General features: G+C 39.5%; 1 protein-coding gene across 1 annotated transcript; it reads right to left on the bottom strand.

Annotated features, from left to right (window-relative positions):
* Positions 1 to 24,152: 24,152 nt before the first annotated feature.
* On the bottom strand, positions 24,153 to 26,245 carry LOC130033979 (mediator of RNA polymerase II transcription subunit 16-like). Its single transcript, XM_056125575.1, has one exon. The coding sequence runs from the start codon at positions 26,243 to 26,245 to the stop codon at positions 24,173 to 24,175; it is 2,073 nt and encodes a 690-aa protein (XP_055981550.1). The 3' UTR covers positions 24,153 to 24,172.
* Between the last annotated feature and the right edge of the window lie 1,150 nt (positions 26,246 to 27,395).

Below are 27,395 nucleotides of genomic sequence, written 5' to 3'. Positions count from 1 at the left end.
ACTGGTATTTGGCATATTGGGTACGACACGGGGAGTTTGCCAGACTCTGCTGTGTGGGCAGGTAACATTTGGTAACTTGCCAGGTTGTCCAAAGTAAGAATGAGATAATAAGATGTCGCACGACTGCAAATGCGGCCGTGTGCTTCCGGGAGCTGGGTTTTATAGTCTCTGGGTCTTGGCCGTTGATGGGATTACACGGCACTGGGGGTCAGATGGTGGGTGTGACCCCTGCCTACTGGAAGATGGAAGATCTGGGTGGAGGATTTTAGTGGGTAAAAGAAAGCAGAGAAACAAAGGCATTCTTAAAGGTGTTATTACAATAATTTTTTAAAAAACTAATCTTTAGTTAGTTTTTTAAAAAAATATTGTAATAACAGCTTTAAGAATTGAAGTTTCTTTGGCACCTATAATCAAAATTTTGAATTCAATATCAGGGAATTAGTATTTTTTAAAAAGCATTCAGTGGCCCAAGGTTAAGAACCTATTGAGTTACATGAAAAAGAAGAGGAATCGTAATTAGACCCTTAGGGAAACTCTTCAGTAAACCATTAAGAACATTGACTTAAGTGTTGACTGAGCACTGTGTGTGTGTTTGTGTGTGTATGTGTTTGTGTGTGTGATGAGCTCATCTCTTTTGGACTTTCTCTTAGAGAGTAAATCAGCCATAGATATCAGGTATTAATGAATTAGTTCATATATCATAATGTTGCGATGTAGAAAATATAATTTCAAAGAGAAAAATGATTTTGAAAGGCAGGATGCTGTTTTTATTTGATCATAAATTATAAGATCTGCAGAAAATTTTGTGGTGATACTTGCCTGAAGCTCAAAGTACGTTTTTAAAGCTTGTATAAATAATACTGCTGTTTGATGTCTTATTAAGACTTTTGGCATGAACACTATCATAAACTTTCCAGCCAACATAAAACAATTTACTCTCCTAGCTAAAAATAGCTTGGCTAAATTGAAATTGACAAGAAATGAACCAGTGATTGAGGAAGCTTATTGAATACTATGCCCCAGATCTGTTAATGAAGGTATATATCATGCACCAGTTGGTACATTATTTGTGAAGCCAGGAATGATGCCAATTTCTATAGCGAGTGCCAGGATCTCTTATTTGGTTCATAAAGAGAAGACTACTGCTGGAGACATGTGTCATAATAACAATAATGGGGAATCCTGAATCCTGAGATATATCTGGTTTAGACTGTTTGTGTAACAGTGTTTTATCTCTTTGCCACACAGTTTCTGAGGTAGAATAGACATGGCCGTCCCACGTGGAGCATTCTGTGACCTACTGCGATGGGAAATCAGAGACACAATCCACTAAAAACCAGATTCATCGACAAAATGGCTCCTAAATTAATAATCTTATGCTCATTTCTAGTCTCATTATCCGCATCATGATAGTTCCAAGGTAGACATTATATCATTAAAAAGAGCAGATAAATATCCCATTCCCAGGAATTCACCCTCACCCCTGGCTTGAATATTACTGGCTTGAATATTATGTTCTAATAACAAATATGCTTCTTTGTTATTAGAACATAATAATAATAAACTTAACATAAAATTTTTGGGATAACCAACCTTCTTTGAGACTGTTGAATCCCTAACTTCTGGCCATCTACCTTTATTCTTGTTTTGATTTACCATTTTCCCTTCTCTAAATAATTTTTGCTTATATTGCTGATAGTGTCTTTGCTCTGAAAAGTCACTTTTTTACTACCTGACAGAGTCTCAAGAGCTTAAAGGGACTTCTAAAACAGGTCCTTGAAGAACCTGCAAAAATTACCCCATTAAATTCAAACTCAGATGATCAAAATAACATTTCCCAAATATCAGGCACAATTCTTGTTTTATAGTCTAAATATTAACATTGAATAAAAATAGCATATTAAACAAATTTTCATCAGATGTAAATTCAGTTTAAAAAACTTTTATTAAAGTTTATATATTAAGGTTGCAATGGTGCTAAGGCTTAGAGTATTAATTTAAATGTTATAGTACCATTCACCCCCTAGTTAGGTGCCCATGAATTTCCATCACTGATCCAATTTTCATTTCCCCTTTACTCCACGATCTGTTAAGAAGTTTAAATGTAAATTTAATGAATTGCTTTTACAATTGGTCATAACACTTATTGCTCTGTAAATTTTTAGCAAATTAAAACACTCAATAATGTAATGCAGTATGCTCTGAAGCAATAATTTATGGATTAGTTATTTTTTATTCTTAGAGAATAGTCACATATTATTTTTTATTGAGATTAACAAAATTATTTACTAATTCAAATTAACAACCCATGGGGCATATGACCTCATAATATCTATTTACTGTAAAAACAATGTCCTATAAAAAGTTTATTTTGCTTTTTCTGAAGCTTTTCAGTGAGAATATTTATGCTTATTCAACTTTTGTGTCCAAAGACTTTTATAGATATTATTCATTATGTTCCCCTAGAATAATGTATTGCTTAATCATCTATTCATTGTTTGCCTCTGATAAAAACCTGTAAAATATGAATACAAAATTCAATGAAAACCACTAAGCATTCAATTATTATTAGGTTTTATTGAGTTCATTTAACAGTGTGTATGATGTTTTTCATGACTTTCATATCATGCTATTAATGTCGTAACATAAAGCTTTTTGGTGGTATATATATTTACAAGCAAATATGGTATGAGTTTTGTACTGCTGAGGGAAAATTCAGTAGAATATGTATATGCTAGAAGAAGGTAGTTATAATGAATAATTCTGAGTACTAGTTATTTGAACTTGGGGAATTTAGTTTATTCATTCGTGGTCATTTTCTTCTAACTGTTGGAGAAAATCCTTGTTATTTTGTTTTATAGGAATTCAAGTAAGTAATAAATATGATATGTTTAGCACAGAACTAAGCACTGGACATAGCCTTGACAACTGCTTAGATTATCAATCATAATGTTTTAATCAGTGGCACTATAAATATCTTGTCCCTGTACATTTCTATTTATTTCTTTTTACTAAATTTTATATTTTATATGAATTTGATATATGGTACAATTTTTGGTGTAGGCGTCCAATACATACTGATCACCACTTTTCATCTAGTTTTTAAATTTTAAGATTTCAAGGGTACTTTATTATTAACTGTAGTGTCCGTCCTTTTTATTACATTCTCCAGACTAATTTTACAACTGCTTTTTATACCTGCTAAACTCTGTCATTCATTTTTTCTTCCTAGTTTAAATATACATAAAAAGTAAACATTGGGGCTGGAGAGATAGCACAGCAGGTAGGGCGTTTGCCTTGCACGCACCCAACCTGGGTTCTATTCCCAACATCCCATATGGTGTCCTGAGCACTGCCAGGAGTAACTCCTGAGTGCAGAACCAGGAGTAACCCTTGTGCATCGCCAGGTGTAACCCAAAAAGAAAAAAAAAAGAAAAAGTAAACATTGTTTCTAACTTTTCCACTCTATAGCATTTCTATATTGAAAAGGAAATAAAGTGGAAGATGCTTGAGGCAATGAGGTATAGTAAAGAGTCCATTCTTAGACCTAAAATTATCTGATCTAAGAGAAAAGATACTTGAGAATTTTTCATAGGAATGATTATTATTATGAATTATTATTCACAGCATCTGAATGCCTTTGACTGCTTTACTGTCATCTCTGCTACTTGGTCATTCAAAATTCCTTCTCCAAATCCTGTGTCCTTTTGTTAAAAAAATACTCAACAGTAAATATCATGCTTAGCATGACAGAGATTATTAATGCATTTTTACTGCATACAACCAGTGTGGATTGTTCCTGGAGAAAATAAAGTTCAATAGCTCTACTTTTCAGTGAACAGGTTAAAACTCTAGCACTAGGAAGGTTTTGCGCCTTCCCGTGAAAAATTGACCCTCAATTTCTCCATCTTGTAATAATAATAATAGCAAGCAACTCTCAGGTTTGAAGGATAATTATATATAAAATATATTTTAAGAAAATTCTTAATATAAATGGTACAAGGTAAATAAAATAAAGGGAAGTTGTCTGCAAACATTCTGCTATTCTAAATGAAGCCATCAGTTATATGATTGTGGGTGGGGAGGGGACTTGACAATGAATTTCAGATCAATTTCACAAAGTCAGAATCTTTGTGAGCCCGTTGAGGATCCAATACAAATCCATTGAGTCATCAAAGGTCAATTCAGCAGTCTATCCTTGACAACACCCTAGCAACATACCACAACGCAAAGTAGCTTGGAAAAATCCTTGGAAGATTGCTTTAAAAAGCCATGCTTCTCACTCCCCATCCTCCCTCAGAGTTGCCCAGATATGTCTTCGCTGTGTGTATAAATATTTCCTTAAACTTAATGGAGAGCAATCTATTTCTGGGTGTCACCTGAATTTCACCTTGGAGGTATAATTGTTCTACTTTAAAATACTATCCCTCTCTGAGAAAAACCATCTTCAATTGTTTCATTTTTTTCCTCTTTCATTGTATTTACTCCATAATTTTTTTCTTTACTATTGTTTGCCTTATCTTGAAACTCCTTTCTTCAGTAATGGCAGTGAATCTCAAAAATCTGGGTCAGATCAGATTTTAAATGTGCACCTCATATAGGGGTTTTGTAGGTTTTCGTATGTCTACAGGACCAATGAAGAATGAGTTAGAAAGTTGATTCTCTCTGTTGCCTACATCCCCCTCCTGTGGCATCCCATAGACTCACCACCGGCAATAGCTGATAAGGAATTGCACAATTCAGGGTCCTTGTGAAAATCAGGACATGAGGAAAGTGGAAGGTAGTCTAGTAATGCATGTATTGGGAGTGGCAATGAGGAAGGACACCAGAGAAGTAAGTGGCCAGGAGAGATCCTAGGCAAAAAGTGACAAAGAAAACATGTGTCTTATACATAGTAAGGATTAAAAATTTTGTTTTTGTCTTTAATTAAATCTGAAATGCCTCAACTTTTGCTATTAGTTGCATAATGATTATGAAATTGAATGATGACTTTGCAAGATATTTATTAATAATACAATTCTGATTCTGCCTCTAAGATTAATTAATTCCCTTTTCTTTTGGATGAGGGCAAGTGACTGATGTTTATTATATATGTAAATGCATAGAACTAAAGAATGCAGCCTTTGTTGCTGCCACCCATCATTTTGTTAACTTGTGAGTAGAGCAGTTTCAGCATATCTGAAGTTTTGACACTTCATGGAGTTTAACCTTCATGAATCAACACTAATAAAGTCTGCAATTAAGAATTTAAGAAACTAGGGTTTTTTTGTCATTCTTTTATTAACATCTTTAATAACATACTTTTTAGAATTAGTGTTCATAATTATCATTATGCTAAACACTTAAACTATCTAAACATCAATTCGCTCAGTAAATAGGAATGATACAATGCCTTGTAGCATTGATTTAGACTGGCAGTTAAAGTTAGCTGGAGGCTAGAGAGATAATACATGGGTTAAGGTACTTGTATTGCATATGATAGACTCTGATTTGAATCCCAATATTTTATATGGTGAGTCATCTTCACAGGAGTAAACCTTAGAACTACTGCATATAGACTCCAAACTAAAAATTAAAAATAAAAATAAATAAAATGGGCAATATAAAGCTTCTTTAATCTCAATGAAAAATTTTGGTGTTATGACCTACATGATTTTTTCACAATGATTATTTAATTGTTTACGATAATGCTTTGAAGACAGCAAAACTCATGTCCCCATTTACATAAAAATAAACAGAACTAAAATTCATTTTATTTCTTACTTACCTTATGATGCTGGAGTGATGACAATGAGATTCTATTCATCTTCATACATGGTTTCCAGGTTCTTCAATAATTTCATTCTTGAAAATATTGAGTAATAAAGATGCTCAGACATAATCAGAGATAGAAAATAGAAAATATATAAAAGTTAATTGGACTAACTTAAGTCTGTTTTGTTTTGTGGGTGTTTATACATATATGTATATACATATATATATATATATATATATATATGAAAATTGTGTCTTTGTGTTATATAGCAAAGTATCAGAGGATTCCCATTTGGTTTCCCAGAGATGTCTTGTTAATTTAAAGGCCATTTTGTGTTGCTGAGATAAGGTTAATATTTTACATTTACACCTAGACTGGGTAGGAATTTAAGCCCTTTTATGTGTACATTTCACAGAATATCCATTATCTGTTGGTCTTCTATCAGCCAAAGATCTGGGGAGAAAATTGTGATTTTAGAAAGCATAAACTGTCTTGTCTCCGAGTGACTTGAGGAATTTTTAAGGAATACTTAAAATATAAAATTAAGTCAGCTAAAATGGAACTGCAAGTAGCAGTGGACAAGGGGGAAACTGGGGTTTCTCTTTCACTTCTGTGGATTGACACAAGGGAAAAATCAGTCTTTGATTTTCTAATTGAATACCAACTTATGTGTGCTGAATGTACTTGTGTTTTCTTCTTGCTTTGCATACCTGAAGCAAAGTGCCAGCAATTGGCATGTCTGTTGAGGTGGAAGAATTAAGGAAAAGAATGTTTTAACAATTTTGTTTAGTTTAACTAAATGTTAGTGATACACATTTAAGACATCAAATACATATCTGAATATGATATCTCTGTCAAAAAATCTCAGTCTACTGCAAAAAATGGACATTTATAGAATAAAACAATAATCCCTATAGGTGTCCATAGACAGAGTTGGCAAATGTTTATGCTGACATGGCATAATTGGTGGGAAAAATGTGTTTTCTAAGAAGAGTTATAGAAATGATGATGCTAAAATAATGTCTTGAATAATAAATGGTTTATCACATGAGGGTTCATCCTGCCTGATGAAAACTTGCAAAGAAATAGAATATCATGACTTTGAAAATACAAAATAGCACATTATCAGAGAATCAATATTTAAAAACTTGTAGCAATAGTTAGAAGGAATCAGACTAGCTAGACAGAGAACTAAATATGAAAACTCTTTAATAAAATACAAGTGAGATCATCTGAGCAATTGTAGATATTCCCAGTAGAGAAGAGAGAATATTTTTCTTTTTTCTCTCTTAAAATGTTTTTTGAGAAAAGAGAGAAATTTTAATAATAATATCAAACCATTTTATTGTCGAGTTCGGGATGTTCTAGGAGGATACTGCTTCATGATCAGAAATTCTGTCTTTTTGATTTATCATACCTCTTTAGCATCATTTGGGGAATTAATGGTGCTATGACAGGCCAATGGATGCTAGTGACAGAAGAGTCTAACCTGTGAACAAGTTCTTACAAGACAGAGTTAAACAGAATTTTTTATGGTCTCGTTTCTAACAAGCACAATCTTGGGAAGCTGTGAAATTCCTTTTAGAGGACCAATTTAATAGAAGTCATCTAATTAAAAACCCACTAAATAATACTTGTTTTAGTTTTTTTCTTTAGTTTAATTGAAAGTGTGCCATTTACTTTTCAAGGACTTTTAACTACTTGTCCCACTGGAGACTTTAAAAACAGCTGTTATTGTGACACAGTCTGCTAAGAGATCAGGCATATTTCCATTTATTGAGTAAATTAAACATGTAAGCTGTTTAAAAATAAAAGCTCATAATTATGCTGAAATAAATTATGCGCTGCTTTACAGCAGCAAGATCATTAGACAACGTTGGGATTCAAAGGCCCTATCACTGAGGATTTTGAACTGATAAAGTCCCATTTGGATCGTAACACCCCCATGCTGCCCCTTCAAGAACTTCAGGGATATAACCTCTCCTTCAGACAGCTCAAGGAATATATCTAACTTATAAAACAAAGCACTCCTTGTCCTACGATTATGTTGCAGATATATCTATTAACATATAATTATTTATATTAACAGAGGATTTTTTGACTTGACGGGAAGGACCATTATTTTTTACAATGTTTGGGTATATGTCAAACAAACAAACACTGTCCTCCCGTTGTTCATTGATTTGGCCCAGTATCATCTCCATTTTAAGACTTGGTGTTACTGCATTTGGTATATTGAATACATCATGGGTTGCTTGCCAGGCTGTGCCTTTTGGGCGAGATATTCTCGGTAGCTTGCTGGGCTTTTTGAGAGGGGCAGAGGACTCTAACCCGGCTCGGCCCCGGGCTGGCTGTGTGCAAGGCAAACACCCTACAGCTGTACTATTGCTCCATCCTGTGGGTATATGAAGAGTTAAGTTAAATTCAAACTCTTCTCCTGGTGAACTGATGAAGTATTTTTGTAAGTCATCTGTGAACAAATGATAAAATTAGGGCTGGAGTGGTGGCAATATAGTGGGTAGGACCCTTGCCTTGCATATGGCCAACCTGACTTCAACCCTTAATCCTCGACACCACACAGTCCCACAATCCCTAGCAGGAGTTACCTCTGAACATAGAACCAGAAACAATCCTGGGACACTGCTGTTGTAAAAACAAACAAACAAAACTAGAAAACCCACAAATATATAGGAGTAAAGATCAAAAAAATTAAAAAAGCAAAAAGTGTTCTTTATGAAGCAACAGTCTGAAACTTGGCTATTATCAATATATTACCACATAAAAGAAATGATATACAAGATTCTATTAAAAATTATAACTCCGGGGCTGGAGTGATAGCACAGCGGGTAGGGCAGTTGCCTTGCACGCAGCCAACATGGCCGACACAGGTTCGATTCCCAGCATCCCATATGGTCCCCCGAGCACCGCCAGGAGCAATTCCTGAGTGCATGAGCCAGGAGTAACCCCTGAGCATCGCTGGGTGTGACCTAAAAAGAAAAAAAAATTTTAACTCCACTAACTAAAAACTGCTCTTGAAATACAATATTCACTACGTCGAGCTTATAAAAAGTATTTAGAGTAACCCTATGTGAGTTTGTATTAATGAAGAGCTAGATATATTAGATATACTGCAGTACTATTATTTTTATTGGTTCACATCCTATGTGCTGAGAACATATTTTATGGGATTTTCCTTCTAGATACTTGGCTATGATGTTGGACATCTTGCTTATTATCAAGATCTCTGAAGAGACCTGTATTGAACTAATTTTAAACCATTAGGCATTTCTATTTTGATAATCAATTGGGATATTAGAAAATATAATAGATATGAACAATATAATAGATATAAGTGTATTTATTATATTATAATAATAGATATAAAAATGTGTTCAGACATTAACTCCCTGATATATATAATGACATAGTGAAGGCATTTTACATACATTGTAAAAATATTTATTTCTCTTCCTACACTTTAAACCCTTGTTCCCAGATCTGCATACAATTAGTTATATGAATTTATGCTTCAATTTGGAACTCTAAAAATAACATAGATAATAAATATATAATAGCTGAGAGATATGTACGGAATCATATATATATAGTATTGATATTAATATATTCTAGACAATTACATTTATAATTTTCATAAGCACATCTAATACCCTTCAGCATTTTACAATTCATTTTTTATTCATTAGATTTTTAATAGGACTATGGCTTTCATGTTTTCAGTAATTAAAAACTCACCTACTTTAGCTCATAAATAAATTTGAGGACACAAAATATACTTATTGCAGAATTATTTTCCAAGATATGAATTCTGATATGAGTTCATATATCAGCTTCTAACTTTAAATGTATATAATTTTGTAGCACTGAAATAAAGAAAAAATACATATCATGTGATATGATTTGTATTATTTATATCTGAACTACTGAATTTACAGTTATTAGAAAAGTTGTCTTTGTAACATCTCCAAAGAAGTCTGTGAAGTATTGAGAAATCTCTAGTGAAATGAGAAGAGCCCTTTCATTATAAAACAGAAGTAAAAGGCAATATGTTTATGGGAAGCTTTAAAAATAAGCAGAACACTGGGAATAGAGAAAGTTAAGTTGACTTATATCTCATGTTATTACTGCTGTACTGTCGTTTCTTTAAGTTTTAAGTTTTGTCTAGATTACATAAAAATAGCTAGCTGGTTTTACTAGCTAAGTGAATTTGAGAATCCCCTAAAGAACTAAGATAATGGATTTGTTCTGCAGCCTAGTATATGTTGACTGAACAAAGGGTGCTCACGTGGAACTTCCCCATTTAAAAAATGATGGGAGACACAAGAGGATCTTGTAAGCGAAGGTCATTGGATGATAAAGTATTAAGACTTCTAAAAATAATAATAATTATGGTTCAATAATTCTACTCCTTGGCATCTGTCTTAAGCACACAAAATCACTAATTTCAGAAGATATATGCACACTATGTTCAACTCAGATCTATTTACAATTGCAAAGATCTTGATTCAACTGAATGCTCAATGATTGGTAAGCGAATAAAAAATTTATGATAGGCCAGGCATGTAGCTCAGCAGTAGGGCAGTTGGCTACATATGAGAGTGAGATGCTGACTTTGATTCCTAGTGTCAAAGATGCATAAAAAATTCAATTTTTAGAATTATGACTTATAAATACAGTGTATGGCTGCTAAATGTAAGAAAAAATATACTGTCATTTGCTACAATTTGGATCAAACTATATTGTGTCATTTTAAACAAAATAATTTTCAGATAATCACTTAATCACTTAACTTCCCGTTAGTTGTAGATTTGCTCGAGCGGGCACCAGTAACGTCTTCATTTGTCCCTGTCATGTGCTAGTGTAGCCCAATGGCATCTGTTCGCTCTGGGAACATGAAGAGCCTCAAACCGATCGTTCATGATCTTGACGAAGAAGTCTGACCATATGGTAGGTGGGCGGCCACGCAGTCTTTTGACATCCCGTGGAATCCAGTCGGTAACAGCTCTAGTCCAGCGGTCGTTTTTAAATCTCATTACGTGACCAGCCCATCTGATTTTCGATACCTTGGCAAATGAGACAGCGTCCCTGATTCTTGATCATCGATGGATGTCAGAACTCCGGATTCTTTCTCTCATTTGAGTGAAACGTGATATTCCAAGCATAGGTCTTTCTATTCTTCTTTGGGACACCTGAATAGCGTTCTCATCTTGTTTACGTAGGGCCCAGGTCTATGAGGCATATGTTAATGCAGGAAGAACAGTGGAATCAAAGAGATGTGCCCGGAGCCGGAGGTTCTTCGTCCTCTTAGCTATTTCTTCGATGTTCTTGAAGGCATTCCAAGCCGCTCTCTTCCTCCTGTGCAGCTCGGGTGCCAGGTCATTTGTCATGTTGACTTCTCGACCTAGGTACACATAGCTGTTTCATTCAGAGATGGTCATTCCGCTGAGAGCAAATGGGGCGTCAGGAACGAGGCTGTTTCTCATAAACATTGTCTACGTAAGATTCAGCTGTAGTCCTACCTTTCCACACTCACAGTCAAAGTCGGACAGCATTTGTGCCGCTTGGCTAATGTTTGGTGTTATTAAAACAATATCAGCAGCAAAGCAGAGGTGGTGTAGTTGCCAACCATCTATCTTCACTCCCATTCCTTCCCATTCCAGTCGTCACATGATGTTCTCGAGGGTGGCACTGAAGAGTTTCGGTGAAATGGTATCACCCTGCCGCACCCCTCTCTTGATATCAACGATCACTTCTTTGTAGAATGGTGAGATCCTGGTAGTGAATCCGCAATACAGCTCACGGAGGATCCTGATGTATTGGGCTTGAATGCCCTGATTGACTAGGGCTTCAATGACCGCTTCCGTCTCAACAGAATCAAAGGCCTTCTTTAAATCAATGAACGTTAAACAGAGAGGCGTCTTGAACACCTGAGAAACCTCAATGAGCTTGCTTATCATGTGGATATGGTCGATGGTGCTGAATCCTTTGTGGAACACTGCTTGCTCGCATGGTTGTCCTTCGTCTAGTGTTCTGCCAATCCTATTTAGGATGACTCGAGTGAACAACTTGTAGATGACAAACAATAGGTAGATCGGGCGATAATTGCCAATGTCATGGATGTCTCCCTTCTTGAACAGTAGTACGGTCCTGCTGGTTTTCCATTGGGACGGAACCTTGCATTCAGACAGGTAGCGAGTGAAGAGCTGAGCCAGTGTATTGATGAGTACTGATGGCAGGTTCTTCAGGTGTTCAGGTCTGACCTTGTCTGGGCTGAGTGCTGTTTGTTTCTTTACCGACGAAATGGCGTGTTGGATTTCGGAAGGGAGAACGTTGGGAACGACATATCCATCCTGTGGAATTTGGTATGTCGGCAAGTGGACATCTATCAAAGAGATTTGAGTAGAAGTTATGAATAAACTTCTCCACTGCCATTCTGGAGAATGTGATGGATCCATCAGGACGTCGGAGGGCAGTCATCTTGGTCTTGTAGTTGGCGAAGGACAGACGGGCGTTACGAATACTTTTCCCGGCTTCTGCCGCATATACCAGTACTTCTGCTCTTCTCTCTTTGAGTTCTTCCTTGATCGCATCTCTGCACTGCTTTGCAAACTCGGACTTTAGCTTGCGGTTGCCTGAGGCATGTGCCAAACCATGCTGGCGAATTAGCTCAAGAGTTTTTGAAGATAGGCGATTTTTTGCGGCTATCTCCTTCTTGGCGTTCCTCCACATTCATGGAGGTGCTGAACCAGTTGATTGTATTCCTCGTCAATGTTGTCAACAACGGCATTTTCCCATGTTGCCGCAATAGTACCAAAGAGTTCCCAGTTGGTGGTCGTTCTGGGAGTTCTCTTTTTGAACTTTGCAGCCCTTTCTCCCCGCTCTGTGAGGTAGAATTTTGCACGAAGGAGACGGTGGTCCAATCCCGTTCAAAATTTGGGGACAACAGTGACATCGGTCAGGCAAAACCGTCAATTGAATATGATGTGGTCTATTTTGTTGTGGAATCGTCCACTGGGAGACTCCCATGTTCAACGTTTAGATTCTGCCTTCTGGAACTGTGAGTTACCATGGATGGTCTTGGTCGACATGATGAACTCAGACAGTCTCTCACCCTGTTCGTTCCATTCTAGGTCATGGGTCCCGATGTGAAGTTCTTCAGCTGATCTTCTCGGTCCTATCTTGGCATTAAAATCACCCACAATGATCTTGTAGAAGGTGTGGTCTTCTTTATAGAACTTCTCTAGCTCCATGTAGAACTTCTCAATTTCTCGAGAAGATAATAACAATGTCAAATGCAGTCCTCACTTATATTTGGTATATAAAGAGCCAAAGTAATGACATGGACAGAGACAACCCCTTGATGACAGATCTGAGACTGCCAAGTGGAGTGCTTGGGATGGTGTAAATGAGTTTCACTAGAAGTGATCTAGGTACAATGGCAGAGAGATGTTAACCTCTTATCAGATGTGTATTGGGTGAATATCCTTTCCCTTTCTTTAGACTGTCTTTGTATTATGGTCACTGTTTCTTTTGATGTACAGAAGCTTCTTAGTTTAAGACAGTCCCATTGTTTTATCTCTGTTTCCACTTGCTTAGTCAGTGGCATTTCATCTTTGAAAATACTTTCAGCTTCAATGTTTGGAGGGTTTTGCTGACCTTTTTTTAATGTACCTTATGGATTCGAGTTTGATGTTGAGGTCATTAATCCACTTTGATCTGAATTTTGTGCATGGTGTTAGGTAGAGGTCTGAGCTCCCCCGGCCCATTTTTTTGCTTGTACCTGTCCAGTTTTCCCAGCACAAAATGTTAAAGAGGCTTTCCTTGTTCACTTTCACATTTCTTGCTCCATTATCAAACATTAGGTGATCATATATTTGAGTGTGCATGTAAGAATATTCAACCCTGTTCCATTGGTCTGTGTAATCTGCCTTTGTTTCAATACCGTGATGTTCTAATTATTACCACTTTGTACAAGGCACTGGCTGAACTCTACAAGTAGAAAACATCCAATCCCATCAGAAAATAGGGCAATGAAATGAACAGAAACTTTCTCAAAGAAGCAATCTGAGTGGCCAAAAAGCACATAAATATATACTCTTCATCACTAATCATCAGGGAGATGCAGATCAAAACAACAATGATATATCATCTCACACCACTGAGGCTGGCACACATCCAAAAGAACAAAAGCAACTGGTGTTAGTGCAGATGTGGGGAAATGGAGACTCTTCTTCATGACTGGTGGGAATGCTGACTGATTCAGCCCTTTTGGAAAACAATATGGATGTTTCTCAAAATATTAGAAATTGATCTCCTATTTGACTCTGCAATACCACTTCTGGGAATATATACCAGAGATGCAAAAAAGTACAGTAGAAATTATATCTGTACTTGCATGTTTATTGCAGCACTGTTTACAATAGCCAGAATCTGGAAAAATCCAAGTACCTGAGAACAGATTACTGTTTAAAGAAAACTTGGTACCTCTACACAATGGAATACTATGAAGCTGTTAGAAAAGACAAATTCATGAAATTTGCATATAAGTGGATCAACATGGAGAGTATCATGCTAAATGAAATGAGTCAGAAAGGGAGGTACAGACATAGAAGGATTGCAATCCTTTGTGGAATATAAAGTAACATAATGGGAGACTAACACCCAAGGACATTAGAGATAAGGACCAGGAAGATTGCTCCATGGAATGGAAGTCGGCCTCACATGCTGGGGGGAAAGGCAGCTGAGATAGAGAAGGTAACACCAAGTAAAGGATGCTTGGAGGGCTCGCTCGGGATGGGAGATGCTTGCTGAAAATGGACTATAGACAGAACATGATGGCCATTTAATACCTGTATTGCAAACACCCAAAAGGAGAGAGAGTAAAAGGTAATAGGCCTGCCACAGAGATGGGGGCAATGGGGGTGGGGTAGGAGGGATACTGGGAACATTGGTGGTAGATAATGCAGACTGGTGTAGGTATGGGTACGAGATCATTGTATGACTGAAACGTAAGCACAAAAACATTTAAGTCTGTAACTGCGCCTCATGGTGATTCAATAAAAAAATTTAAAAAAAATATGGAGAGATTCTGGCGATGGTGGTTGAGTGTTAACTTTGTATTCCAAATAAACTTTAAAGCTATTGTGAACCAAGTTGCTTAAATAATACAGATTAAAATATTAGTATAACTTGCAAGATAAAATGACATAATAAATATTGACTAACATTCAATAGAAATGATAGTGTTCAATTTAAGCAGAAAATCTTTATCTACATAAATATTTAATTGATCACTTTATTCATGGAAAGATGTTGCATTCAGTGCTAATTACAGAAATATGCATTATAAAATCAGCACAGTACTGCTTTAACATTGATAAATTAATAAAAATATGATTCTGATCTGAATAAAACTATTGGCAAGTGTGGAATCAGGAACCTTGATGTCTCTGTCACTGTCTCTATCTCTCTCTGTCTCTCTCCTCTCTCTTTCTTTCTCTCTCCACTCTTCCTCTTCCCCGTCTCTCTACACCCCTCTCTCCCCCTCCCTCTCTTGTCCTCTCCCTTAATTCAGGGAGAAAAAACTCAGCTCAAGCACTTTGGGAAAGAGATAACTTTATATAGTGCACTGGTTTTCAACTTTTCATACCTGCAGACTAGCCCTGCTTCTAGCTAATGGTTTGAAAACACTCTGTAAGGAGAAAATACCTTTTCTGCAGACCAGCAAGAAATTTCTGTAGAACAGTAGCAGTCAGTCTACCAGCAGCTGAAAAGTGCTAATGAAGCTGAAGACATGCATTCTCAAAGTCACACATCAGGCTCCTAGTTATAAAATTCAGAAATGGTTTTGCATGCATATAAGAATGCTAGATAGTAGTAGTCCTGATAAAAAAATTCAAAATAACACAACGATCTATTAATACTTCAATAAAATCAACATATTTGTACAATTGATTACTACCCATTATTTGAAATAAAGTAGTAAAAGTTATCTATCAATTAAACAATAATTTATAAATATTTTAAGAAAAATAATTACAGAATTATTAAAATTAGAGCCATCAACATAGAGTTAGAAGCATAACTTTTATAGACTATATGGTTATTTTTGGCAAAATGTAAGAAAATGAAGATGATTATTAAATTTAAGTTAATTCTGATAAAAGGGGTAATCTAAAACTCCTGAAATGTAAAAGTATTGACAAAATCATATTAAACGATATGTGGATTTTTTTTATACCTTACTGATATTTTATAACTCTATACATGCTTGTTACATTTGGAGGCTTCTCAATCAATGCTCAGGGGCTCTTGAGACCTTTCCCAGCAATATTCAGTCACAGGGTCTGAAAGTTCAATTTTGGGATCTGGGGATATAGCGTTGCTTAGCCCCAGTGGTGTGAGAGCAGCCAGGACCTACCTAGTGATGCTGAGGATTGAATTTAGGGCCTCACACATTCAGATAATCAGTCCCTGACATTAAGCTCTCTCCCTGGATCAATACATATTTGTTTGATGATATAAAGCATCAAATATATTTTTAATTATATTTCATAAAGAGTTCTCTAGGTACACATAACTGCTGCATTGGGAGATGTTCGTTCTGACCTCCCTTGATGATTGAGAATCAGGCATGCTGCCTCATTTGCCAAGGTGTCAATAATTAGATGGGCTGGACACATAATGCGATTTGAAAACAACCGCTGGACTAGAGTAGTTACCAACTGGATTCCACAGGATGTCAAAAGAACGCATGGCCGCCCACCTATGAGATGGTCAGACTTCTTCTTCAAGACCCTGAATGAATGTTTTGAGGTTCTTCGTGTTCCTGAAGAGAGCAATGCCATTGGGCTACACTAGCATATGACAGAGGCAAATGGAGACGTTACTGGTGCCCACTCGAGCTACTGGATGAGTAACAGTATGTCAAGTGATCACTTGTCAAGTGATTTCATAAAGATTAGGTTATGAAATTTTTAGTTTCAACTGGAATATAATAGCTACTCCTTTGTGGTGTGTGTGTGGGGGTTTGAGGGCACACCCACAAATGCTCAGGATTTATTTCTGGTTCTGTACTCAAAGTTCATCTATGGCAGTGAAGAGGGATCCCTTGGGTCAAATTGTGTCAACTGCATGTAAAGTAAATGCCTTGCCTAGTTGTCTATTGCTCTAGTCCATAACGATTATTAAGACTAATGTAATTTGCATGTCAATAACATAGCTAAGTAAAAATCTTCTTTACTTTCAAAGGCCAAAGACTGAGGCTGTTGATTTAGTCATTGTTCTGTTTTATCCCAGGAAAATATTTTTTGCAGCACATCATACCCTGGTTTGGTTTGTTTCTTTTTTTGTGGCATTTCCTTCTATAGTTTTGGTAGTAATTTTATGATTTCCAGAGCAATTAAAAATTTATTTTAAAAAATATTGGTAATGTTTTGAAAAACTATTAATTGAAAGGTTTTCTTTGTGTATAGTTACACCATGCTTTTCTTATTCTACCTAAGTTATTTTGACTACCAAGTATGAACTGCAATGCATTTCTCAATCACCTTTTTTCAAATGTGTTCAATATTAAGCATGAATCTGTTTAGTTTAAAAATTAGTTTAAAACTTGTTTTGAATGCTTAATTTAGTCAAGAATAGCTATCATGGCTGTTTTTCATTTACCTATTGATAGTTTTATTCAACATTAGGTATTGAGTTGCCCTGTGGGGTGAGGGGTAGTTTACAGTGACCCCAAGCCGGGTCTCGGAGTTTAAAGTCACAAGCTGCATCAGGCTGCATTTATCTTCTGAACTGTTTTCTCTGCTCTCTAAAGATTACTTAAAGCATAATTTTGCAATCCTACATTTTCTGTCCTCTTAATCTACTTCTTTTACTGGCTTGTAGTTAGATAACCAGAGCTGGAATTCTTTTGCTAACTAAGCTTTTTTTTATTAACGCTAATTTTATTTTTAACTCAAAGTTTTGAATAGAACTCCTTGTGCCAGCAAGTTTGGAGGCTTGTTCAAGATGGACATTTTTTAAGTTATTCTTGTTACCAAATTTGAGAGAAACGTAGATTTTCAAATACTTTTACTGAATAAAAATTGTTCCCTAAAGACAATATGAAGTCAAGAGAAGGTGCAGAAAAGCTTGCATGCCCTTATTTTATAATATGATTATTATGTAAATGAAATGGACCAAGGGCAGTCTTTCAATGTGGAGAGAAAGGAATATTTGTCACCTGGCCTGAGTCCTAGAGGTTTCTGAGATGAATGCAAGCAATCTGCAAGGTCAAAAAAATTTTCATAATTATATTTTGATGTTCCTTTCAGTTTTTCATTTCTTTTCCCTTAAAAGTATAATTTTTTCAGACTGTGAATGTAATAGAAATAACTGAATTCAGATGCATGTATACAAATCAACAGTCTCTTACTAAGACAATCCTATTAAGAAATCTATAAAAGGAGGAAGTTCTATTCATTTTATTCTTGTTTTGGAATATATATATATTCATAAAAAAGAATATATCAATTTGTATAAAGTGTTAAACAATGAGGTTTTATTTGCTCATTTTATATAAATAAGAAAGTAATTTATATATAAATAAAAAGGTAATTTTTAGTTTCGCATTTAAGATTGAACAACTAATATGCAACTCAAGTTAGCAGTGTAGCACTGTCTTCTCTTTGTTCATTGAATTGCTCAAATCAGCTCATCTGATTTTCAACGCCTTGGCAAACCAGACAGCGTCCCTGATTCTCTATCGTCAGTGGAGGTCGGAACTCAGGCTTCTTTCTGTCACTTGAGTGAAGCGTGATACTCCAAGCATAGCTCTTTAGATTACTCTTTGGGAGGCCCAAATAGTGTTCTCATCCAGTTTTTGGAGGGCCCAGGTCTCTGAGGCACATGTTAATGCAAGAAGAACAGTGGAATCGAAGAGAGGTGCCTGGGGCCGAGGTTCTTTGTCCTCTTTAACTATTTCTTTGATGTTCTTGAAGGCATTCCAAGCTGCTCTCTTCCTCCTGTGCAACTCTGGTGCCACATCATTCGTCATGTTGACTTCTTGACCTATAGGTTCACATAACTGTTGCATTTGAAATGTTTGTTCTATTGAGAGTGAGTTGAATGTCAGGAACAAGTCCGTTTCTGATAAACATTGTCTTCGTGAGATTCAGCTGTAGTCCAACCTTTCCACACTCATGGTGAAGGCAGCCAGCATTTGTGCTTCCTGGTTAATGTTTGGTGTTATTAGAACAATGCCATCAGCGAAACGGAGGTGGTGTAGTTGCCAACCATCTATCTTCACTCCCATTCCTTCCCATTCCATTCTTGAGGGTGGCACTGGAGAGTTTCTGTGAAATGGTATCACCCTGCAGAAACTTCTCTTCTCGTGGATGATCATTTCCTGGTGAGATCCTGGTAGTGAATCCGTAATACAGCTCATGGAGGATCCTGATGTATTGAGTTTGAATGCCCTGTTTGGCTAGGGCTTTGATGATTGCTTCATTCTCAACAGAATCAAAGGCCTTCTTTATATCAATGAACATTAGACAGAGCGGCATCACGAACTCCTGAGAAACCTCAATGAGCTTGGTTATCATGTGGATATGTTCGATCGTGCTGAATCCTTTTTGGAATCTGGCTTGCTCGCATGGTTTTCCTTCATCTAGTGTTTTGCCAAGCCTATTCAGGATGATTCTAGTGAACAGCTTGTAGATGACAGATAATTGGCAGATCGGGTGATAGTTGCTAATGTCGTGGATGTCTTCCTTCTTGTACAGTAGAACAGTCCTGCTGGCTTTCCATTGGGATGAAACCTTGCATTCAGACAGGTAGTGTGTGAAGAGCCTAGCCAGTGCATTGATGAGTACTGACAACAGATTCTTCAGGTGTTCTGGTTGACCTTGTCAGGACTGGATGCTCTTAGCTTCTTTACTGATGAAATGGTGTGTCGGATTTAGGAAGGGAGAACATTGGGAACGACATAACCATCCTGTGAAATTTGGTATGTGGGCAGGTGGACGTGGATATTGAAGAGATCCAAGTAGAAGTCATTATAATCTTCTCCTTTGCCCTTCTGGAAGATGTGGTAGATCCATCAGGACTTTGGAGGGCAGTCATCTTGGTCTTGTAGTTGGCAAAGGACAGGTGTAAGTTTTTCCTGGTTTCTGCTGCATCTCTCAGCACTGCTGATCTTCTCTCTTTGAAGTCTTCCTTTATTGCTTCTCTGCACTGTTTTGTGAGCTTGGATGTTGGCATGCGGTTGCCCGAAGCTTGCGGTAAGCCAAGTTGCCAAATAAACTCGAGAGTTTTCAAAGACAGGCATCTTTTTTGTGGCTATCTCTCTCTCAACGTTGCTCACACAATCATGGAGGTGCTGAACCAGTCAATCATATTCTTCTTCATCGCAGAAAGAATAAAAACAAGCACACTACCCTGGCATGCACAATCTACCTCCCAGCTGCCCTTCTATTACTCCCGTTGATCTTTGCATAAGAATGACTAAAGAATTTGAGTAATCTCTGCCCAAACTGTAGCACAATGTTGGTTTTTCCTTTCTGCCTTGCCACAGGAGCTTAGGTTAATTGGGTTAGACCCATCACAGTGCTCCAGAGGTACTCCCATTCCTCTGTGTTTATTGGTAAGCTCTTTCTTTGTGCTCTGCTTCCCAACTGGTCAATCACCTTTATCTCCTAATCAGTCATACTTTGTTAACTTGTAAATACTGGTTTTCTCTTCTCCTTATGCCCTTTGCATTTTCAATTCAGAACAATATACTTTTTGCATAGACACAGGAAGATAGTTAATGATATGCTTTTGTAACCTGAGAAGTTAATTGACTCCGGAAAATATTCACTCCTGTGCATCTGTTTTCTCAACTTAAGCCTCAGCTGCACTTAACTTCCTAGAGGCCCAAAAGTAGGGTCCGGAAAAGGAACTGGGTGGACCCAGGGTAAGCTGTGAGCTATCCTGGCATCAAAAATGGGACTGGCCAAAGTGCCATAAAACTTAACTGTAAATTAAGAGCATGTCATGAACAAATTCTGTCATGATGCAAAATCCTAAAATCTGGATTAGGACCTGGCTAGGGTTAGGGAAGATTAATCTGGCCTGAGCACTATAGTCTGAGATCTATAGTGAGATGCCCTCGGGATAGCCATCCTATAAGCTTAAAACACCTCTTACTGTGTCCATACAAAATGTCTGATATTAAGAAGTAGAATTAAGATGAATGTTTAAATGGTTATTGGACTAAGGAAAGGATAAAAACCCCTAGGTGGTATTTTGTATTTTGAGAGGTTCTCTTGGCTGTAGGAGATCAGGGCGGGCTTTGATATGTTGATTGTGCTACAGGACCTGCGTTGTGGTTGCTATTACCAAAGTTTTGGAGGGTGTGAGAGACTAGAGAGACCAGAACTATGAGTTGGAGCTTGGAGAGAATAGCAAGGGAGATAGGAGAAGAATGTAGGGGGAAGAATGTAGAGGAAAAGAGATTTGGGGAAGGAGAGTCAGAGGAGAATGGAGAAATGATTAGAACAAACTGCAATTGATAGCAACCAGCCTGGCCCTCATTTCCTCCTTTGTCTGCCCTTGGTATCAACTGTCCCAGGTGGGAAGTAGACTGAGTCCACCGAATGCAGGAGGGAAGAGAGAGCTCTGGGCCTCTTATTTGTCTTATGAATACACATCAAACAATAATAGTTTAATTAGGTACTGGTAAATGTTTCAAAATTGACTTCTGCAGTTTATATATAATATGTCCATAAACAATTATGTGTGTGTGCATTCTGCAGAAATTCTCCCTTGAATTGCAATGTAAAATCATCTCATTTAATGTTTATTGGATTTACCAAATGGGTATAAATACGCATTTTTCCTGTTTTAATATATGCTCAGAGCTTACTCCTGACCCTGCATTTAGTGATCCCTCCTAGTCAAGCTCAGGAAAACATTTAGGTGCTGGGAATTGAACACTGTCTTAAAAGTAAGTCATTATAAGCTAATAATTATTCGAAAATTATAACTGTATCAGAATACTGAATGATCGAGGTTATGCTTGATTATTACTAAGGAAAAAATTGTATCTCCAATTCCAAGGGATTTAAACTATTCCCACTTAGCATCCTTTTCTCAAATGTCTTCACTTCAATATGTTATTTAAAAAAAAGTAGATCCTTAGCATAGAAATGAAAATCACAACAGGCATATGTCAGACTCAGAGAACAGTCAAATGCTAATAAGATCATATTTAATGAGCATTCCTTAATAATTTCTGTCAACTGTAATAAATTCTTATAGACTAGAATAATGTATATATATTTGTTTCTCACTTCCAAAGACTAGGAATCTAGGAAGTGCAAGATTTGGCCTCGCAAATGGACTTTTTGTGTCCTGAGATAACCAAGAGCCAGCAATAGGAAGCAAACTTTTCAGTATATCTTCTATGGACATGTATCCAATCATGATTTTATTGCCTCACAAAGGCCCCATCTCTAAATTTCATCGCACTAGCCATTATTTCTAGAAAATTTTATATAAAATATTTCAAAATCAAATTTTAGATTTCATGTGCTTTCAACTACCTCTACTTTCAATTAGTCAGTAGTTCACAGCTACTAAGTCATTGGCAATATAAATTAGTTAATTACTTGGTGATATCCATAAGGTTAGATGGTGACAAACTTAAAAAAATATGATAGAATCAAGAATGCTTCAGAAGTAAGTGTCACAGAAAAGGAAGAGAACTCACAGGTCAGAGGCACAAAGCCTAGAGTTTCAGACATGAAACTATTAGACATGGCATTATTAGGCCTCCAGTGGTTTGTGATTGAGTTCTGATGACTCCGAAGTACTGCCAGGGTGGTCTCGATGGCTCCAAGTACCACTGGGCCTTAGCTATGAACCGTTTAGCTTGGTTGGCTGGGCATCATTGCCGATGACTCCAGGGTTCCTGAGTACTTCTGGAAACTACCTCCCCAAATAAGAAAAGCATTATTCTGTTGTTGTTGTTTGGGCACCACATCTAACTAGGTTCAGGGCTTACTCCCGGTCCTGATCTCAGGGATGACTCTTGGCAGGGCTTGAGTGGCCCATATGGAAATTGAGCCTGTGTTAGTTGCTTCAAGGTACACACCCCACCTGCTGCACTATCTTTCTGGCCCCCGATAAAAAACATGTAAGATGAGGTATCAAGAATAAAATGATATGCAGAGATAGTATATCTCAGACTATAATATACACTAAGGTGCTCCAGGAATAAAAAATACATTTTAAATTAGTTACTATTTTGATGGCATTTTTTAGAGATTACCCCATCACTTCAGTTGTATCACTTGTCATCCCGTTGTTCATCGATTTGCTCAATCGGGTGCAAGTAACGTCTCCAGTCATCCTTGTCATTTTTGTATTCATCCTTCCCAATGCTGCAGTATTGGGGACTCTTTCAGGGCCATGGGAATGAGACCCGTTATTGTTACTGTTTTTGGCATATTGAATACCATACAGGTAGCTTGCCAGGCTCTGATGTATGGGCAGGATAACCTTGATAGCTTGCCGGGATCTCTGAGAGGGACGGAGGCTTTATTTTATAGTCTCTGGATCTTGGCCATTGATGAGATTTACATGGTGCCAGGGGCAGTTTGTGAGTGTGGCTTCCAACGTACTGGAAAATGGGGGACCTAGTTGGAGGAGGCCCAGTCCCGATCCAAGCAGGCGTGGAGATCCCAGTCATAGGTCCCACATACCTGGGTTCCTCTGTTGGTTCCTTCATGGGTGAGGCTCGTTCTAGCATGTGGAGCGTGGCCTTGAGCATAGCTGTGGTTGGGCTCTGGAGGTTTCCGGCTGCTGGCTCTCTGCTTGGGGTGGGGAGGGAGACTCAACCAGCCCCCCTCCTCTGAGGGTCCCTGATGAAGACAGCCTGGAGCAGGGGCAGGAGATTCTGCATCTGCTAGTCTCTGGATTTTGACCGTTGATGAGACCTTTTATTGTTACTGTTTTTGGCATATTGAATATGTCACAAGTATCTTGCCAGGCTCTGTCTTAGAGAAGAATAATTTAGATCTATATTGAATACTTTAGTCAGTTTTTTTTTCCAGGGACCCTGGTCTTTATTGGGCCCTGGGATGGAGCTGGGACTGACCGCACAGTGGGGAGGGAGCTCGCCTCGCACGTGGCTGACGGGGGTTTGGTCCACAGCCCCCCTTGTGGGACCCCGAGCCCCAACAGTGATCCCGAGCACAGAGTCAGGAATCAGCCCCCAGCAACATCAGGTGTGCCCTCCCCAATTCCCAAATATCAAAATATAATAAAATAGAGGGGCGGACACCAGACCCCGCTGGGTCCGGGGCTGGGAGTGGAGCTGTCGAACAGACCCGGGGGGTCCGCATCGGGGCAGAGCCACGCCCAGCGCCCGGGTCAGGGGCAGCTGAGGGGCAGGCGCCGCCACAGCCCCCCACACAGGCAGTTCTTGATCCAGCGCTGTTCCCACTGCTTGACCGCCGTCGCCTTGTTGGGGGAGTGGAGCATGGTGACACAGCCACACCTGGTACACGCCTTGCACTCCTCTGTGGGGTGAGCCCCCAGGTGCAGCCGCCGCAGGTGGTCGATCTTGGGCTGGCCCGGAGCCCTGACCAGGCCTTCCAGCTGCAGGGCAGCCGCACCGCGGGGCAGAGCGGGCGCCCGGCCAAACTGCAGCCGCAGGGGCTGCTTGGGCTGCAGACGGCTGACCAGGCCATCGCTGACGGGCAGCCAGTCCAGGTTGGGGATGAGCAGCTGGCTAGGCAACAGGCAACACTCATCCAGAAGTGCTTCATCGGGCTCGCTGCTGGGGCCCTCGTCACGGCAGCAGATCCAGAGCTTGGTGAGCAGGCGGAAGAGCAGGGACATGCTGTCCTGAGTGTCAGAGGTGGCTGTGTACACGGGCAGGCAGCTGGGCTTCAGGAGCCCCCACATGCGGATGACAACCATGAGCTCCCGCAACATGCCCAGCGAGGTGCCATCGCGCAGGAAGCTGTGACCAGGCTGCAGCGGGGAGCCCTGATTGGGCAAGCTGGCCAGCAGGTAGAGCACGATGTCGCCCACCCACTGCAGCAGCTGCTGCAGCGCCTGCAGCGTGTTCATGTCCAGCACGAACTCCTCCGTCTTCAGGTTGATCATGACCTTGTCGATGTCGACGTCCGTGATCTTGGAGCAGATCTCGGTGAGGCGGTCCCCGGGGCTCTTGTCGGGCGTGTTGAGGAAATGCGGGCGCAGCAGCGACTTGAGCATGGAGCTGATGGCGATGAGGAAGAGCTTGGCGTGGTAGTCGCACACGCGCGTCACCGTGCAGGGTGACAGCTTGCACAGGGAGGCCTTCATGGCCAGGATGCGGGTGGACAGGACCTGCTGCAGTGCGGCGTTCTGGCGCGTGTACTCCTCGTGCAGCCGCTCCACCAGGCTCTGCACCATGCCAGGCTGCACGTGTAACAGGATGTCCCACCAGTTGTAGCCCGTCACCATGCAATACTCCAGCAGGAAGAGCAGGTGCCGCAGCTCCAGGCTCACGTCCAGTGCGTGGCCCATGGAAGGCGAGATTCGCAGCATACTGAGCTTGCCATGATTGTCAATGCCCACGAGGGCCAGGGAGGTCCAGGAGAGCTGCATGGCCTTGAAGTGCACGGCGGGCCCCGTGGTGCGCGGGCGCTTGAGGGTGGGCTCGTCCAAGGGGCGCGGGGCGGCCGAGCTGTAGAAGACGGCCATGGACTGCAGCGAGAGCCAGTGCACGATATGGACGCTGCCGTCGTGGAAGGCCAGGGCCAGCCCGAGGCCGGGGAAGAACTGGGTGTCGTTGGCCACCTTCAGGTCCGTGTTGGTGAGCGAGATTGGCAGCTTGGGCAGTGCCACGGTGGACACGCGTTCCAGGTCATTGGTGGCCAACAGGATCCGCCATTTGAGAATCATGGGCTGCTTCTCACCAACCACAGGGGAGATCTGCTGGAAGATGTTGTTCACCGGGAGCCCCTCCTTCTGCAGGGACCAGCACTCCACGATGCTGCTCGTCTGACTGGAGGCGCACAGGAGAACCTGCTCCGACATGTCCCGGGCTAGGAACTTGAGGTGGGTGATGGCGGGAAACTTGTCCTTGCGGTTGAGGTCCGTGGTGCAGCGCATGAAGAGCGAGGGCAGGATCTCAGTGTCGATGCGGCACTTCTCGCTGACCACGCTCACGCACACCTTGTAGAACTGCACAGGGGACGCGCTGCTGCCGTCCGCCGTGGCCACCACGATGTTGCCGCCGCCCGTGAAGGCAATGTCGGCCAGGGCCACGCGGCCCCGCAGCCGGCACAGGCTCTCGGTGGACGTCAGCACCTGCCCGCTGGGCTTCAGCAGGGACACGGTGACCAGCCCACTGACCGTCACCTCGATCCAGCCCTCCATGGGCTTCCCGCCAAACAGCGTGAGGGAGGGCGAGAACTTGACGCGGGAGAACTTGGTGAACCACATGTGCATGATAGGTTTACTTTCAGTTATACAATGATGGAGAATAATCAGATCATAGCACAGAATCAATCCATTGGGCATATCAGAGCACAGGAGAATTAATTAGATGGAGATAATATCAGAAAGAAGTTCACTTTTTAGTGCTGATAAGCTCTTCTATTAACAAATTCTCATAGTCATGAACACAGTGGATACTGAATACCCATGGTTAGATATCTGAGAGATTTAGCAGCTGAGAAGAACAAAGCATGAGTGATACCATGAGCAGTGAACTTCATGATTAGAGGTAAAACAAAATCTCTACCTACTCACTGTCAACTCTACAAAAGAGTTGATACACACAAATGGAGCTTTTTATCTTGAAGAGGATTGAAATACTTGTTAAGCTTATGGTCAGAAATATTAAACACAGACTAACAGAGACAACACAAAACACATGAAGTGTGAAGAGGCAGTAACATGCTTAAAATATAGCAGAATTTATAAGGACCATTATATAAGCCATTGGCACTGGTGCTTAGTAAGCAGGCAAAATTTTTCTTCAGTGATGCATATATTTCACAGTCATAGTTATTCTCAAAATAGCAATAATTCAATATGGTACAGCTGAAAATACCATAATACTTAAATTTGTGCAAGAATGTAATGACACCAAGACTATTGAGAGAGAACCTCAGTGTCTCACTTTAAATAATTAAACATTTGAGTTTTTCTTTAATATTAATGTGCTATGCTTCTGATTTTATATTTCTACATGCTCTCTTATAACTTTGACATATCTGCCATCATTTAGCTTTCATTAACCTGAATTGTCTTTCAGCATATATATTAAAAATACATAAAAATATTAATTTTCAATCCATTCATTAGCACTACAAGGCTTCGAGTTTCTTTTGCTTTTAAAATAAATACATGTTGATAAGAGAAAGAACACATGGAGGGTGCGGGATCCCGGAGGAAAAGAAAAAAGAAAAAACAGGTTCCAAAAAGAGCCAAGTTCACCCGCAAGTTCCAGATGGAGTAGGTGCCGCATCCCGCCTCCCCCAGATGGAACCCCGGTGACCAGAAGCCTCTACAAACACAGCTCGAGTATGCGGGAACGAGGACTTTTTCTCAAATCTGCCGGACTACACCTCCCAGGTAACCTCTGATTCCGGAA

The sequence above is a fragment of the Sorex fumeus genome, unplaced genomic scaffold (assembly GCF_029834395.1).
Source record: "Sorex fumeus unplaced genomic scaffold, SorFum_2.1 ptg000055l, whole genome shotgun sequence".
Classification (NCBI taxonomy): domain Eukaryota; kingdom Metazoa; phylum Chordata; class Mammalia; order Eulipotyphla; family Soricidae; genus Sorex; species Sorex fumeus.
Note: the sequence above shows the minus strand (reverse complement) of the source record. Positions and strands in the feature narration are given on the sequence as shown.

What these genes read in the sequence shown, in the direction of transcription:
- LOC130033979 (XM_056125575.1), bottom strand. Translation starts at nt 26,245, where the DNA reads ATGCACATGTGGTTCACCAAGTTCTCCCGCGTCAAGTTCTCGCCCTCC.